Source organism: Pantherophis guttatus, chromosome 7 (assembly GCF_059756535.1).
Source record: "Pantherophis guttatus breed Tessera chromosome 7, ASM5975653v1, whole genome shotgun sequence".
NCBI lineage: Eukaryota > Metazoa > Chordata > Lepidosauria > Squamata > Colubridae > Pantherophis > Pantherophis guttatus.
In genome coordinates this window covers 31,659,738-31,677,834 of record NC_142069.1, presented here as the reverse complement: position 1 = coordinate 31,677,834, position 18,097 = coordinate 31,659,738, and the positions used below count along the sequence as shown (strand labels likewise).

Sequence of the window (18,097 nt, the reverse complement as noted above, 5' to 3'; positions counted from 1 at the left end):
GCCAAGATGGATAAACTGACAAAAGAACTTAAAGAAAAAGAGGATACAGAATACAATAGGACTTGGCACAAGTGGTATAAGTGGTTGGAGGGAAGGAAAATGAAGAAGAAAATTAGGGGGAAAAATAGGAATGTTAAAAAAGACAGAAAGGAGAGGTTAAAGTATAAAAAATAGGAAATAGATATGAATGAGAGAAATATATTGTATATATATAGTAATTAAAATGTCGGGGAGAAGTAGTAAAGCAGAATAATATAAAGAGAAAGAAGGGGAAATTGTGAATAACAAAGAAGATCACCATGCAATAGCTGAAAAGAGAGTGCGTTTATAAATGTTGTATGTCTTGTACTGTTATATTGTGTTATAAAAATAATAATTAAAAAAAAGAAAGTTGGGAGTCTACCAGATGCACCATTTTTGTTCATTTTTGTTTATATTTGAGGGAAATACTCATTATTTTTGTGGGAACTTCATTTATTCTTCATTTTTCTGTAGTAAGTAAAACTCTGTACGATGACTGGGGCGATCTGAATTCTAGTGTGCCTTAGGTACAAAGGCAGCTGAATGGCCTCAGGTCACACTCTCAGCCCTAAGAAGCAGCCATGATAAACCACTTCCAAAAATGTTGCCTAAAATTATTTGACCATTCATTCCATTTCCTTAATTAAATCTTATACAAATTTATAGCAAGTTATTTGGGTAAGATTTGGACAACAGAAATCTAGACGACCACTAGATGGCAGAAAAGAATTAGACTCTGAAAAAATGATAATTTCTGTTGCCATTTTGTGGTCATATTGATTTTTGCAGCTGGGTTACAGTAGCCCTCTGCTTCCACATGAGAATTTAATTATTTGACTTTGTAATGATGCTAAGATGCTTTTGTTTTTTAACTATGATTTTAAAAAGTTATAGTAGCTTGAGCTTCATACAGGTTGAATGGGTAGGTTCAAACATCATATTAAGTAGAAATAAATAACATTATAGAATGCACATCATCTTTTTAGACTTGGAAGCATGCCCTTGTTTCTGTGCATTTTATCTTTATATAAGAAAAGTCCTTTATGGAAGGAAAAATAATTGCTTCACAGTATTATTGATCATGTTTGGGAACATTTGAAAGACTTTAAAACTTAGTTCATGAAAAAAATGTTCTGTCTGAAATCCTGGAAGTTCCATCTCATAAGTTTATGAAACCATGATGATAGCTTCTTCCTTTTTGTTGTTCCTTTATATATATTTTTTGACTGACACTTGCATAACATAGCAGGGCATCAGCCAGTCTAGTGGTTAAGGCACCAGGCCAGAAAGTGGGAGACAGTGATTTTAAGACCTGCCTCAGCCATGAAAGTCAGCTGGGTGGCTTTGGGCCTGTCACACACTCTCTCAGCCCAACTCATGTTGTGGAGAAAATAGGAGGAAGGTGTGTTCGATATGTTCTCTACCTTGAGATATTTGTAAAAATAATAAAGTTCCGCAGCTTCAAACCATCCATAAACATAATTCAGTCAAGCACCTACTTAAATATGGAATTATTGGGCAGTATTTGCTTGATGTAAAGAATCTCCATTCTCTCAAATTTTCCTTGTTGGGCCTTTCAGCTGTTCCAGTCTGAAATACGTATAGGTAATTTCCACCCCACTGGTTTCACAAAGACAGGGGTAAATCTACTTTATCAAGCTCTATCTATTTGAAATAATAAGGCTACTAAATTTGGACTGCAAAAATCTGGACACTCACTAAATGGGAACAAAGACATTTTCACAGTCATCTGGTGGTTGTTTGGATTTTTGTAGTCCTGATGTGATAGCCCCAGAAGTAAGCACTGTGATCATGTATAAATCTGAATTAATAACATTACAGTATTGCCACTGATAAATTATTTACTCAGTCATTTTGACAGTGAAAAACTACTTTCTGGCATTTTCGAAAGTGTGAGTTTAGATAATAGCTTTTTATTCCTCTACAGGTACCAACCTAGAATGTTTGTGATACAATTACTCATGCTTTGTGAATGGTCTTAGTGAATTTTTATTACTATTACTACTGGGTTTGTGCCTTCAAGTCAGTTTTTAACTCCTGGAGGCCACCTGGACTAGTCCTTACAGTTTTCTTGGCAATGTTTATCAGAAGTGGCTTTCCACTGTCACCCATATTCTCCTGGAAAAAAATGGTTTCATGCCTAAGGCAGCACTAGAATTCAGAGTCTCCCAGTTTCTAGTCTGGTTGCCTTAACCACTACACCAAACTGGTTCTTGTAAATTATTTTACATGCAATGTAATGTTCATTTTCCTAGTCTGTGTTTAATCTCCACCTAAAAATTGCATTCTGCCTCTGGCAAATGAGAGAGTATCCTGCCAATACAGGATGTTTCTTGCAATAAAGGAATAAAAGTTAAATCACTATATATATTTAATATAACAAATTGAATAGAATCTATATTACATTGTCTGCAATAGATTAATGCAGGTAAATTCATGGAAAGATTTAGTTTTAAAATATTTGTAACAGCTTCCCACCTGTTTGTTTTGAACTGTTTTTCTGATTTAGGACTGTTTTGTATCTGCTTTTGGTATTTTTGGTAAAATCCTATATATCTTTACTTAAGGGAAACTCCATTGAGTGATTTACTTCTCAATAAGTAACGCATACTTACTACTCAATTAAAATGTATTGGATTTTATTAGTAAATTTTGTAAACAGCCTTTTCCAAACTGGAAGATTAATATATTTTAAAAGCTAGATTGAAAAAACAACTGTTGCAGGTCATCCGGAGGCATTATGATGATACTGAGCATACCTTGAAATTAACAAATGGCTTTTGCACACATGGAACATAACACTTGTTTTAAGATAACTATAAAATAAAGTCCTCTGCTTCCCAATGTCCATGTTTCCCATATGGGAGAAAGAGAGGAGGAAACTTACCTGACAGAGATAGAGAAATCTCCTGGGGAGTTCTGACTAGCTCGGACTATGAAAGCACCAACTCCTTTATCCCTGAGCATCGTCTCAGCCATGTGGCGGGATACTTTCTCTTGGAACCAGCTGTCAAAAGCAACACATCATAAGTAACTATAATGGAAAATCAATCTGAGAGAGAGATTAAGCCAGATTTTTAAAATATACAAGGATAAGAATGCCTTAAAATTCATTCTGAAACAACACAATCATCAGCCACCACCACCACCATCATTATCATCCCTTTCTAATTTGTTTCTACCAATCCAGCACAAAATAATGGGAGCTCCTGTCAAAATTCAAAGTGTTTTTGCCATTCAGAATGCAAAAAAGGAAATGTGCCATACCCATCCCTCTGAATATATATCGTTATTAGAAGAAAATTAAGTCTATATGAAAAGAACTAAATAAATAATAACAGTTGACAAGGCTCATATTGATAAATCATCCTAATGCGATAAACTAAAGGACAGGCACTTCTAAGAGGAAAAACTGATCAACTTAATTTAAAATGAAGTAGATTTTATTTTGTTTTATTTTGTTTTGTTTTGACAGGAATCCCAGAGTGCCTGCAGAGTAGAAGGTCAAAAGAAAAGAGTATACATATGGTGTCCATGTTCATTTGTACCTATGAAATTAAAAAAAAAACATTTGATTATCTATATTGTCTATATCTATAGATATAGATACACTCGCACACCCACACATGCAGTCATAAATCTATCATACAAATTTTTGAAAGAATAAGAACTTTATGCAAAACACAGAAATGACTATAAAGCCATAAGCAAAAATTTTAAAAGCAGTGCATAAGAGGAAAGAAACATTTGTACTTAAATCTAATTTATACCAACACTATTCACTGTTACTGCAAACCATCCTTGTTTCTGCTACTTCCACATCCCAATTGATAGAACACCTTTTTTAAAAAAACAAGTGTTGGAACAAATGTCCATCTGGGTTCAGTTCCAAGTGGGGAGAAAGACACTGGAAACATGGAGGCTATTTGGAAAGATGGTTTAATGGTGGGCAGAACCACATAGTTAGAGGTCCTGGGCAAAATGAGCACATGGGTGAGAAAGGGAGAGAGATTTATACCCTCTCTTGGGCCCCACCTTGGAGCTTCCTGTTCCTGTGTAAGAAATGTACTCTGATTGGTTGTCAGACTCCCATGGGGCCATGCAGGCAACCCAACTTTATAGGTTGTCTTGAGTCCCAGGGCTGGTTGAATCTTGCTGGGTGATGATATAATGAAGGGGCTTTGGGCAATTCCTATTATGGCTTAATGGCTTTGTCCTGGTTTGGCTCTTGAGTGAAGGCTAATCCTATCATGGCTTGAGGGTGAAGGTCTTTTGTCTTGTAGGCAGGTTGGCACCAGTCTTTCTGGGGCTATTAGCAAAAGGGGGGGGGCTGCTTTCCAAGGGCATGTTTCTCCTTTTCTCATCCAGGGAGGTATAATATTCTGCCTTTTTAATATTTCCTAGAATATTTCATTCTTCTAGGAGAGGGGTAGGTGCTAACTTCCTACAATTCCCCCTTTTTGTCTAAATATGTGGGTGGGACACATAGGTTATTGGCAAAAGATTAAAAATTGATTAGATGGGTGCTTTTAATTTTTCTGGTGTAAATTGATAAGGACAGCAGAAAAGGTTTCCTTCAGTGGCTCCCAAAAGGAGAGCTTTCAACCATGAAGGTCTAGCAGCCAGGGCAAAAGTTCTGGAAAGAAATTTATAGTATCCAATTTTTTTTAATGCCAATTATTTTCAGAAGTCAGATATCACTTTCTGTGAGCTTCCAGTCAGGTTTCAAGCAAGCACAAGTCCAAAAATTCTTCACAGCCATGGTTTTCCTTTAAATAACTACAGGCTGCCCATTTCCAAGGGTTGGTTACTGAACCTGCCTTAGCTCTTACTTTAGTGCATCCAGGAATTGTGAGTCCAAATTGAGGTTAGTCAGTATGCAATCCAGGTTATTTTAAAAATTACACATAATGAGCCCTGAGATTCCTACTCATGACACCACCAGTGCAACATATCCTGCTTTACTGGGCAACTGGACAGCACCATTTGTGAGTCACAGTCAGGACTTGGGTTTTGGAGATCTCTTTTCTGTATCTCTTGCCTGAGGGGGATGCCTCTCCCCCATGGAATTAACAGGGAGATATGACTGCTTGAGCCTTTTTAATATTTTCTATAATATTTGATTCTTCTAGGAGAGGGGTGGGTGCTAACTTCCTACACTAGAATAGTTAACAAGCCACTGTTGCTTGGTTCACAAGAAGAGGGGGGAAAAACACCCACAAAACCCATGGTTTCATGCTATAATGACTGGCTCCGTGTGCTATTTCCTTTCTGGATTAGTAATGTAATGCGGAGGACAGAAAAACCATGAGAAATACAAAGCTGCTTTCTTTTTGAGGATTCATCAACTTGAGTTTGCTTCTTTTTTTTCAAACTTCCCTTTCCTTTCCTCTCAATTAATTTAAGGTTTCCATATAGCAAGTATTTGTCTTGCTATTTAATCCTTATTTATTTTCTCTGTGATGAAGACACTTCAACATACTTCTTTTCTACCGGGCACTGACTTTTGTGTACTCATTCATTTGATAGCCATGCATTCTTTTTGTTTTTCCACACACACTTCTCAATTAATCTATTTTTATATTATTTAATTTATATTACTCCTGACAAACTCAAATCTCAGTTTCATATAAAAAGTGAAGTGCACTTTTTTGTATATAGTCATTTTTGCTGTAATTTCTTGCAACAGATTACCCATTTCCTTTTTTTTAGAGTTTATATGTCTCAAAATTTCTTCATTTAGTTTCCCAACATTAATTAACATTCTACTGAAATTCATCCACTTGCTTTAATTTTTTGCTATGTATAAACTTACAAATACTACAACTATTTTGAATGAATCAGGAATTAATTCAGAAATTATAAGTATTTTAGAAGGAATTCCAAGTTTTATATATTATATGTGCAACTTTTTTTGGCTACCCTTAAAATATTCCAAGTGGATATTGAAGCATCCGCTTGGAATGGTTTAAATTTTTGGGCTTACTTTGGCAAATAGGATTGTGTAATTTGGTATGGCAGGATAATATTCATCTCTTCTAGTTTTCTGAATATTTGTTTATATGTTTTTTTGTATGTGTGTGAAAGTTGCTGAAAAGTCACTAGGAAAATATTCAGAGTTCTGAATATTTCTGGAAAAGGAAGTTAGCTAAAAATGGAAAAAGGAACTTTTTTCCAGAAATGTTTCACTTCCTTTTTTTTTTACCCATTTGTTAAATTATTTCTTAAATGGGTACACAGAAGTCAATGACATGTAGAACATGAACATAAATGTAGAAATTGTATACTTACCCGGGAACCTGAAAATCAATATAATTCTTTGGGACATATCCCTCATAATTCTTCAACTCAGCTCTATACCAATTTTCCTGAGAGCTTAAGATCTGTAAATCAGAACGAAAACTATAATTACTTGAAGGTATATGTGTGCCTTCTGCTAGCCTACATTTTGAAGATTTTATGCCTCCTTAACTCCTTTGCTATGCTTCCTGCTATCAACTCTTATCAGTTTTCCTCCAGAGATCTGAAACAAGCTGCAGTCATTTTTTCTTGAAAATAACTCTGTTCTCTTACCTCAGTAGAAATGAACTAGCATAGCAGGTGTGCCAAGCCAACTGTTAAGAGAAATTGATAGCACCTGACTTTCACTTATTAGGCATGGACATGTGTATATATATGCAAACACTTTCCTTTAAGAAAAAAAAAGCTCTAATTGCACAGAATTTCAGTTCCAGAGTGTGCTTCAGCACCTCAAAAAATAAAAAATCAAAATCAAAAAAGAAGAAGAAGAGGAGGAGGAGGCGGGTGGACCTAAACAACTATGTGAGCATAACAACAACAACAAAAATTAGAAGTTGTATTGAGGGTTTGGATTTCTTCCCCTACTTTGGTGCTTTGGTTAATTAGTTTATCAAGAATAACTCATATCATATAAAATTTATTTGAGAGCCGGTTTGGTCTTGTGATTAAGGTATCAGGCTAGAAGCCAGTCATTCTCTTCTCAGCCTAACCCATCTCACGGGGGTGTTGTGAAGAAAAACAGGAGGAGGAAGGTAAAAGTAAAGGTAAATTTTTCTCCTATCCAGTCATATCTAACTCTAGGGCAGGGGTGGGCAAATGTGGCCCTTTTACAACCTGTGGACTTCAATTCCCAGAATTCCTGAGACGAATTCTGCTCACTGCTCTAGGGGCTAGTGCTCTTCTCCAGTTCTTAGGGAGCCAGCGTTGTCTGAAGACATTTCCATGGCCATGTGACCAGCATGACTATATGCTGAAGAGCATGGAACACTTATTTTACTTTCCCACCGAAGATTTGTATGTTTTTGAACTGCTAGGTTCAAACTGCTAGGAGCTGGGGTAACAGGAGCTCACACATTGTGCCATGCTTGGGTCTCAAACAAGCTTAGGATCTTTAACCACTGAACATCTTTAACCACTGAGCCATCATTTCCACAGGAGGAGGAAAGAGTATTAGTTATATTTGCAACATAGAGTTATTTATAAAAATATTAAAGGTGGAATTTCAGCCAAAGTGTCTCTTTTCCTTCAATGTGCCCATGATAGGTGTCCATCATAACAGTGGCTTCTAAGATACTATATTGCACCTCTTAAAGATGTTCAATCTTACAGAGAGATAGTGGATCAATTAAATGACTCTGCTGTCCCTTAAGAATCTATCTCTCTAAATGGCTGCAAATAATAGCGAGAAGTGTATTCATCCCGTAAATTTTGCAATTTATAATTTATATAATTTATAATTCTTCCTTGGCTTGTGTGAGGATATAACCCTTTCATAATCAAAAATAAAAAGAAACAGGGAAACCAAATGGAAGTGTGGGTGGTTTAGAAATAAAGTAAAAAATAAATAAAATAGTTTGGGAAGATTATGGCAGCCTGGATTGAGACTGTGGAATTGCTAAAATGATTTTAGAAAACAGTGAAAGGAGATTTTGAAAATATGTTTATGAAGCAATGTAATGAATTTATAGTAGAGTTGGCTGCATCAATTCAGGAGACATAGAAAATTAGTAAGTAAATTAAAACAACAACAACAACATCTGTCTATTCCATGTCCTTGGAAAGGACTTGATAGGTGGTTAGAAATACCAAATCCACTCTAAATCCACATGTGGCTGACTGTGCAGTGAATCATAATAGTAATAAAGCTTAGCTGCTGCAAGAAGATCACATGGACTAAGTACAAGCAATGGTATGACAAAGTAGCAACAATGGTACATTGAACTATCTGCAAGAAATACCATTTGCCTGCAAGCAAGAACTGATGGCTACAAAATAAACTAAGTAATAGAAAATGAAAAAACTAAATTACTCTGGGACTTTAGAATTCAAACAAATAGACACTTGCCACATAACATCCCAGACTTAACAATTGTTGATAAGAAAAACAAAACGCCTGGATAGTGCATGGCAGTACCTGGAGACAGCAGAATAAAAGAGAAAGAACCAGAGTAAATCACAAAATACAAAGACCTGGAAATAGAGCTAGAACAACTGTGACACAAGAAAGATAACACCAATAGTAATAGGTGTGTTATCAATAAATATTAAGATAATAATAATTGAATGAAGGTTGACCATAATAGTAATCCTCTAGTTTAAGTAGAGGACAGAAGAAAAAGTATATAGAACAATGCACATGCAAACTTACATATGACATGTATTCATGTGTAATTGAGAATAAATGTTTATATTGCACGAGGGACAACTCTAAATTCATGAGGTGAGTCCACACACCGTTTCATTACTCATGGATTTTGACAGCACATATGCTTAAGCAAGCCAATATCTGTGCTGAATTGTAGTAACTGTGTTTAGCATTATCTCTTCAAACTCACTGAATGTATGTCCTTTCCTAATTAGATATCATTTTACGTGTCATACACAGGTTAAATGTGGGAAGTCTGTTAAGATAGCAAAATAATAATGACTTCTATCTCAGAGAAATATGAAAAAAATGCTGCTAATTTAACCATAAATTAATATTTCTATAAATGTTAATAATTTTATCTGAAGTCAGATTACCAAAAAGTAGTGTTGTCCCAGCAAAATGCATAACAAGCTGCTGATCTCAAAATTTCTTTACATCTAATTGATTACATTTTTTTCTTCTTCCTGTAGACAAACTGTGAAATATGAGCAATACTAAAACATATGAATACTTGTATAATTGGAATTACATTTCCAGAGAAATAAATAAATAAATGCTCTGAGGTAAAGAGGACAGTTTTCAGATAATATCTTTTTGAGAAGAGGTTCATGTAGAGATTTAGGTTTCTTCCTTTCAGCGCGCCTCATCCTTCCTGCTTTGTTAATATCTATATTTTGCCTTTTGAAAGCAATTCTGCACTCTGTAAAATAGTATTTTTTAATTTAATGTTTTTCAGGCAATGTTAGTTTTGTTTAAAAAACATCTGAAGTCCTGAAAATTTGCTGTGAATAAACTTTGGGGTTTTAGTCTTCAGTGTCTCAAAGTCTTGTGGAACCTAGTGTGAAAAAACCTGCCCTAAACTGTGTAAAAAAGGTGTTTCACATTTATGATCATACTAATTTCTTATGAATTCTTATAAAATATTTCATATTTAGGGAACCTCCTTTTTCATATATCAATGTTTTCCCCTGGAAATAAAATGCTTTGCATTTCTTTCAATTTGCAATTGAGTAATATCTTGTGCTAAATCCAGTTATTTTATTCTTTAACTCATCTTTGAAATACAAACTAAAAACTTGTACTAAAGAAGGAAAAAGTTTATTGGAAAATGTATTCATCAATCTTTTGGCTAGAGATAATGTTTTTAGAATGAGTTCTAGTTTATGGCTTGTGTTACTAATTATTAATAGTACAAATTAGAAGTGAAATCCAGAAGGTTCTGATGGGTTCTGAAGAACCGGTAGTGGAAATTTTGAGTAGTTCGGAGCTGGCCCCAGAGTGGGGTTGGAATAGAGATTTTGCAATATCCTTCCCCCAGGAGTGGGGAGGGAATGGGGATTTTGCAGTGTCCTTCCCCTGACATGCCCACCAAACCATGCCCACCAAGCCATGCCCACAGAACCGGTAGTAAAAAAATTTGGATTTCACCACTGGTACAAATATATTATCTCTTCATAGGAGACACTTCCATATGTAGTTTTTGCAATGCTCCAAAAATCAGTTTTGCATCTATGTAACCTAGGCCATCTTTGTTTGGCAGCTGAGCCAATTTATTTCTGGTTCAATTGCAATGTATTCAGAAACTCCTTTCCCACTGGAAATGCTGAAGCTGTTTAGTATTTTGGGCATACGGCTTCTCTGCTGGCAGAAACCTGCTGCTTGACTTTTCATTTCAAACCAACTTCTTCCTCTTCCCTACAGAATTCAGCATCAAGCTGTTGTTGTTGCTGATTTTTTTTTTAAAGGTAGCCAAGGGATAGTCACTTAATGGAATTGCGGCTTCCCTTGTTGCCTGTGCTCACTGTTTTGGGGAAATTACCAGGCAATTAATACTTAATTATTAACACGGGTGAGGGACAGCTGAATGCCACTCTTTGTGCTATCTTAGTAGTCATCTGGAGTGCACAATGATAGTGTTTCAGCACTTTGAGTTCACTGGTAGTGAAGATAATTATTAGTTAGTTTCAAACTGCTTTTGAGGATTTGGAGAATAAAAAAGGTGATGCTCTGGAAATGTCTTTGAAGAAGTGTTGATTGATACATACCTTCAGAACATCTTGTGCTTGGAAACTTAGCTCATCCTCTCCTGATGCATTAAAGTCAAATTTTGCAATGGCTTCCATGTTATCTCCTGTTATAGTGAAATAGAAGATACATAATGTTATTTATAATTTCTTTGTAGTCTGATCAATGATAACTTTTCTTATTAATCTACTATTCAGGAATCTTTGGTTGAACTTGCCATTTATGGAAGAGTTCCCCAACCTCTCCAGCTTTACGGGCCAGAGGGAGGGAGGGGGGAAGAGGGGATGGTTCTGTGTGAGAGAGGGCAAGGGCACATGGGTGCAGCTCCATTTGCACAAGTGGAGGGCATGTGCGCCTGCTGCTTGCACAAATGGAGCATGTGAACAGGGGCTTGCCTGCTGCTCAGGCAAGAGGGGATACATGTGCGTGCTCAATCGTCACTTCTGTGGCCCAGTTCCAAACAGCTCAAGGCCTGGTAGTGGGCCCCGACCCAGAGGTTGGGGACCCCTTATTTATTGCATCAGCCATAGAAACATTCCAGTCATCTGGTTTCACTGAAGTGATGGCTTTGCTGCAACCAGCATCAGTTAACATAGCACGTTCTTAAGTGTAATTAACAGCAGATTCAATAGTATAACAATCATAGAAACAAAAGCTAAGCACATTAACATTAAGAGTACTTTTCCAGATTCCCTGAAAAGTATTATCACCAATCTAATCAGTGTCTTGGCTGCAGATCAACCCAAGGTTGAACAATTTCATTCTGTCATCCATCCTAATATTATTCCCTTCTACGCGCAATGCACAATGTCCAACTATCATCCATCAGAGTGCTGAATGATGGTGAATCATGTTCATGGAATTGTCATGGACACTGCACTGCAGTACAGGTAGTCTTTGACTTACAACAGTTCATTTAGTGACTGTTCAAAGTTACAACAACACTGAAAAAAGTGACATGACCGTTTTTCACATTTATGACCCTAGCATTGTCCCCATGGTCACACGATCAAAATTCAGACACTTGGCAACTGACTGATATTAATGATGGTCCTGGGATTATGTGATCATCTTTTGTGACCTTCTGACAAGCAAAGTCAATGGGGGAGCCAAATTTACTTAACAAAGATATTACTAATGACTGCAGTGGTACATTTACAAGAAAGGTAGTAAAATGGGGCAAAATTCATATAGCAAACATCTCTCTTAATAACAGGCATTTGGGGCTCAATGGTGGTTATAATTCGAGGACTATCTGTAATGCTGAACCTTTAAATCCATTTAAATATAGCATTCAGCAATTTCCACAGCGAAGAATACTGTTAGAAAGTTAGAAAAAAGGCAGCTCTGACCAAATTATGAAAAGAAGAAATAAAATTTCTACCAAAATTGTTTTTAAGAAAGATAATTAAGTATAAAATGTATCAATTTGCATACATATGAAAACTAGAATTTATATTGATATTGGCTTCATCAATTTTGTTTACATTTTGCACTACATTGTCATAATAAAATGTGTTTTATGCACATATATCTACTGAGAAAGAGGCAGCAATATTAATTTATATGTGCTTTATTACCAATTACCCCTTTAACTTGTAATAATGGATCAAACATGCAGACAATCAACATATATCATACCGTAGTACTGGCTGAGCGAATCTTGTTCTATTACTGAAATAGATATAAGCCACTCTTACCATTTCCTGCTAGCATGACTGTGATAAGATCTGAAAGGATGATCAGAGCCAACTTCAAGTACATTTATCTGCTGCACCTCCCTACTGAGGCTCCCAAATACAACACAGGAAGTGGCTCAGTTTAAAGAATGAAAAGCAAAGCTATAGCTTGAACAGATAAGAAATACACAATGAAAATGTAGTTCACAAAAATCGACAAAAGAAGCCTTTATTTGTTAATGCATTTCATTATTTGTCAAAATATCTTTATCCTTTTTATTAATTGATTGCTTTATATAATATCATTAGGCTACTTTTACAGCTTGCTCTTGTTCTTTTTTAAAAATATTAATAATAACCATGCTATCCAAATAATCAACTCTATTGGGTCTTGCAGTAATCATGCAGGAATAGTTTACAGTACAGGTTTTCAGTATGCTCCAACTGGGAAATATACTACTTCACTTTTGGGAGGAATGTAGCAACTTAGATGCTTAACACACTGATTTTGGTAAAATGTTGATCGATTACATCAACTTCTCCAATTTATATCCGATGATGTATCTGATTAATGTATGAGTGGCAGCCCCATGAGATAGACAAGATCAGGAAACTGATTTCACAGAACGATTAGGGCTATATTTTTAAATGTGATAGGCTACAATAACAGCAGTTTGTAAGTCTGATTGCACTTTACAGTGCAGTGTCCCCGGGTCATGTGATAATCTTTTATGACCTTCTATTAAGCAAAGTCAATGGGGAAGCCAGATTTACTTAGCAACTATGTGACTAACTTAACAATTGCAGTGATTCACTTAACAACTGTGGCAAGAAAGGTCATAAAATGGGGCAAAATTCACTTAATTGTCTTGCTTAGCAATGGAAAGTTTGGGTTCAACTGTGGCCATAAGTCAAGGACTATCTGTAGTTGGCCTTAGCTTAAGTCCACTTTCTAACTTCTATCCAGAAAGTCTGAATGTAACTCTGGTGACTTCTGATGCAAATTATGCAATTTTATTTATGTATTTATTTATTAGATTTTAAAAAATTCTGCCTTTATTACTTTATAAGTAACTCAAGTTGGCAAACATACATAAATATCCTTCCTCCATTTTCCCCATAACATTCCTGTGAGGTGGGTTGGTTTGAGAATGAGTCGCTGGCCCAAAATTATTGAACTGGTTTTCCTGCCCAAAGTAGAACTCCGGTTTTCTAGGACGGCACCTTAAACCTCTACACTAAACTGGATCTTACTCTTCTTTATTCTTACATTTGTCTTACTTTTCATCTTCGAAATATTTGTAAGCATTCTGTAGAAAAGCATTGCAGTCCATATAAAATTATTTTTTGAAGTAGAGACGAGGAGAAATAGTCAACTTGATTAGTGTTTTATTTTATATTTTCAAATTGATGATTAGCCACATTTTTCATTGATTAATGTAATGCAATATCTACATTATTTTAATCATAACCTGCATGTATGGTTAGAATAGAATAGATATTATATTATAGAATTGCAGATAAAAGTCCACATATCAAAGAACAGGTTAGTTGCAATCCTGGTGAGAAAATATTCTGGGCAGCTAGTCATCCACAATAGCAATCAGTATCTTTTAGCCAACCATTTCTTTTTTAGAAGCTAAACTTCAGATCTAGATAATTGCTTTCCATTTGTGACTAAAATCCACAAGTGTTGGTCTAATGAAACTGTTCAGTACTAAGACAATAATTGATGTCAGTAATGTATTGGATGAAGGAAAACAAACTGATGCTTAATATAGATATCACAAAAGTGCTTCTAGTAGGAAAAGGAACTTAACCTATGCAGAATTAATCTTTGCATCATTCTGAATGCCTATATAGTCTCTTAATTCCAAGTTTACTAGCCAAGAAACAAAGGTAATCCTGCTATACAATTTTCTCAAGATCTGAGCTGTGTATTGTGGTAGAGCTACTGCCAGCCTACTTAATTATCAAATCTAAAAAGAAAAGGAAACCTGACACTAAGAAAAGGAAACTTGTGTTCTGAACTGTGCAAAGAGGCTCCCTCAAAATCCAGATGGGCTCCGTTCTGCTACCGTTTAAAAGAGCTGTGAAGACCTGACTCTTCACCCAGGGCTTTAGCGAAGAAGCACGAGGCCCCACACTTCACAGCACTTGCCATCTTTTCTTTATTTCATTGTAATTTCTTTGATTGTTGTGAGCGACCCAGACTTATTAAGTTTAATTACCTAGTGTAGTTTAGCTATATCCTCCACGGGATATTATAATATGTTTGACGTTGAACTGCTTTGTTTTTCAAGTGTTTGGAGGCTTTACTAATTCTCCTATCAGATTATATAATGAGTCAGATGGGGAAGAAGAGGCTATTCAGGCAGTATCACTCAGGATAGATTGATACATACAAAACTGGGATTGGAAGATAGGTGAAGGGTAGAGAATGGAAGTCTGGAGTGGCAAAAGCTACAAGATAATTTTGTGTTCATATACATGTTAAAACATAAGGGAATAATATACATGTGTGCTTAACCCCTTCATGAGTGAGGATAGGCTTTGTCAGATCATCAAAATTAATGCCTTTAACCTGTGTAAGTTATCTACACAGTTTACTGTGTAAATCAGGGGTGTCAAACTCGATTTTATTGAGGGCCACATCAGGGTTGTGTTGGACTTTGGGGGGCTGGGGTGGGCGTGGGCAGGGTGGGCACGGCCAGCTCGACCTTGTTCATGTTGGGGGCTCCTGTGGCGGCCCAAGCGCTCTACCAGTGAAAATGGGCTCCCAAGCTCCATTTCCAGCTGCGATTGCTTCCTGCAACCCTCTGCCTCCCTAGCTCCATTTTTGCTGGCAGAGGCATTGCGGGCCAGTCATTTGATGTTTTCAGGTCAGCCCTGTGGGCCAGATCTAAGCACCTTGCGGGCTGGATGTGGCCCGTGGGCCTTGAGTTTGACACCCCTGGTGTAAACTATAGGTAAACTGATATTGCAATATAGCTGAATAATCAAATTAAGAAGATGAGGATTAATTGATTAGTTAGCTAGTTTCCTCCAAGGAATAGAATAAAAAACTGCCTTTAAGTTAATAAAGGTAGCAAAATGAGCTATGTTTGGAAATTTATAGTATTTTTCTGCCAAATGATGCAATATTAGGCATTGATTTACAGTACTATTGAATGTCCATCTCCAAATCCTTCCTGTTCTGGCACCATAATGTTATCAGAAAACAGCCAATCCTATAATTTGTGGCATGGAAATCTATCAAAAAGTTTACTAATTACAGAGAGAATACTAATTGGATGACAGTTGGCTGGAACAAAAGGTCTGTCTCTTTTCTTATATATTGGGAGAGTGATGAAAGTAAGCCAGGTTTGGGGAACTACCATTTTTTTTATAGCAGTAGAAAATGGGGTTAACACTGAAACCTATCATGATGGATTTAATTTTAAGAAATCTGGAGGAATTAATTCTGAACCAGGAGCTTTAATACTTTTTATATTTCCATATGGGTTACTGACGACCACACTGTAGAATAGAGTTCTCTACATCCAAAATGTTGAGATACAATCCTGTATAGGTAAAAATGTACTTCGGAAAAGTCTGTACCCAGATCTCAAGGTGGATTGAATTAATATCATTTTCTGGCTTTGTGTTAATTTTAGGTTTTGATTTTAGAAGCCCAAATGATTTTTGTTTGTGACATTCTGCTAAATCTCTGTTCAGTATTCCTGGGCATTTTGTTCTTTTTTCCCCCTTTACTTTAATAGTTTCTTATATTTCCTTTTATTCTTATAAAAGATGTCATAGGAATAGGAATTATTAGCTGAACATGTCCTTTTATATGCCTGCATTCCTGGCTTTTAACTAAAACATATTCTTTATCAAATCATGGTTTAGATTTTCCAAGTGGTTGATGCATAGATGCATAGACTATGATGCCGTAGGTTGGATATAATTTTGGGTGACCATAGTAAGACTGTGAAAGACAGATGCTGTTTCTTTATAGCTACCTGAAGTCAATAGAGGACAGTTTGCTGGACATTAAAGGACTGGAGTGCAACAGATTGCTTGTCCATTTTGATCTGATATAACAGCAGGTAAGGGCTTAGGAGGATCCTGTTGTCCGTTCTGCTTGATATCAGCCAGGGCAATGAGGCCCAATATTAGGAGGTGGTGACCCCAAATATCACTCTGAAATCCTTGCACAACAATAGCTTGCTTTTCGATAATAATATATAATTCAGGTTAGATACTCATCGAGAGCCCCAGAAGGTGAACTGTTCTTCAGAGTTACCAGGTAAATAGCCTTTTAATGGCTTTACATCAGATTTTACTGTCAGTAAATACAGTTTCCACCCTCCTCATGTTAATGCCAGTATCTTATGGCTTCTGTGAAGGCTCTCCAGGGAAGGGAAGAATATGAGGAATTAAAACTGTTGTAATAAAGCTTTATCATTTCTTCCAGTTCTGATATTAAAACCACCAACCAATAGTGAAGAAAATCAGGATGCTGCACAATTAGCTCACTAAGCCAGGTTTCAAAATAGCCCCAAGAATCATTAATTGGGCTATTAGTTTTGCAGTAGAAATAAACATTTACCAGAATAAATTTAATGGAATTAATTAGGCTAGAGATTGCTATTAATAGTTGGTCACTTCTGAAGACAGATATTATTTGGATGTGCAAGGAATCAGGTAGTAGGATGCAGAAACAGCCTCCTTTAAGATATGGATGGGTTAGTAATGAATGAGATGGGACATCTCTAAATTGTAAGGATTCAATATCCCATGTCTCTTGTAGAAATATTATTAAAATTGATTTATAAATTCTACAAAACCTAGGGTGGTTGTTAGCTTCTAAAAAAATAGCAAAGATGGTGGTTTTTCTGTTTTGTGTTTGGGCTCAGGTGCTACCATGTCATTGGGCTGCTATTATTTTTAAGGGTTTTTACATTTTGTTTTTCTAAAAACAAGTTGTTAGATTAATAATTGATGTATTTGATTGTCAAACTTATCTCTGAATCCCATTTTAAGTTATTTGTCATCGTGTCTACAATTTAAAAAAAAAAATTCTTCCCCATAAACATACATTCACTTTAAAAATAGTTTCAAAGTCTTAATATTCAGAATCCAAAACTCTGAAGTTTTTTTAATCCTTTAAAATCTTCTGCAGACAAAACCTTGTCTTGCTTTTTGCTGTTTATTTTAAATTCTTAAGAGTTATAAAAATAAACCTTCATATTCTTATATTGAGTATTGAAGACACTCACCCGTTAACTTCCAGCCTTGTCACTTTGCAGGTGTCTAACTTCTTTGAAGCAGTTTATAGGCAATTTCCTGAAGTAGTTAGCAGTGAACTTAGTGCCCTTTAAAAGGCTCCATCTGCAATTGGTGCAAACGTGACAAATTCTCCCATCTCCTGATTCTCCTTGCCTCACCAGAGATCACTTTTTATGTTCTCTTCATGAGGAAAAGGAACCACAAGGAAAAAGCAGCTTGGGCCATCTCATGTCTCTCTCTTTTCTCCAGAGAGAAACATAGAAAACTCTACTCATCACCTACTTTGTTAATACTGCAAACATTGATTCCGCTTTTCCATGGAGCTGTCTTCAGCCTGCCATCTTCCATGTGCTATGATATCTGAGTGGTTATACAGTATGAACTGTGGCTTAGGGAACTTAACATAATT

At 36.0% G+C, this 18,097-nt stretch overlaps 1 protein-coding gene across 1 annotated transcript in view; it reads right to left on the bottom strand.

Annotated features, from left to right (window-relative positions):
• GRAP2 (GRB2 related adaptor protein 2) overlaps positions 1-18,097 on the bottom strand; it is a 66,133-nt gene that overhangs the window by 21,507 nt on the left and 26,529 nt on the right. The window contains exons 2-4 of the mRNA XM_034403151.3: positions 10,756-10,841; positions 6,334-6,425; positions 2,930-3,049 (exon numbers count right to left, since the gene is read on the bottom strand). Coding sequence (XP_034259042.1) covers positions 2,930-3,049; positions 6,334-6,425; positions 10,756-10,833 — 290 coding nt within the window. The 5' untranslated portion in view covers positions 10,834-10,841. The remainder of the gene's footprint in view (positions 1-2,929; positions 3,050-6,333; positions 6,426-10,755; positions 10,842-18,097) is intronic.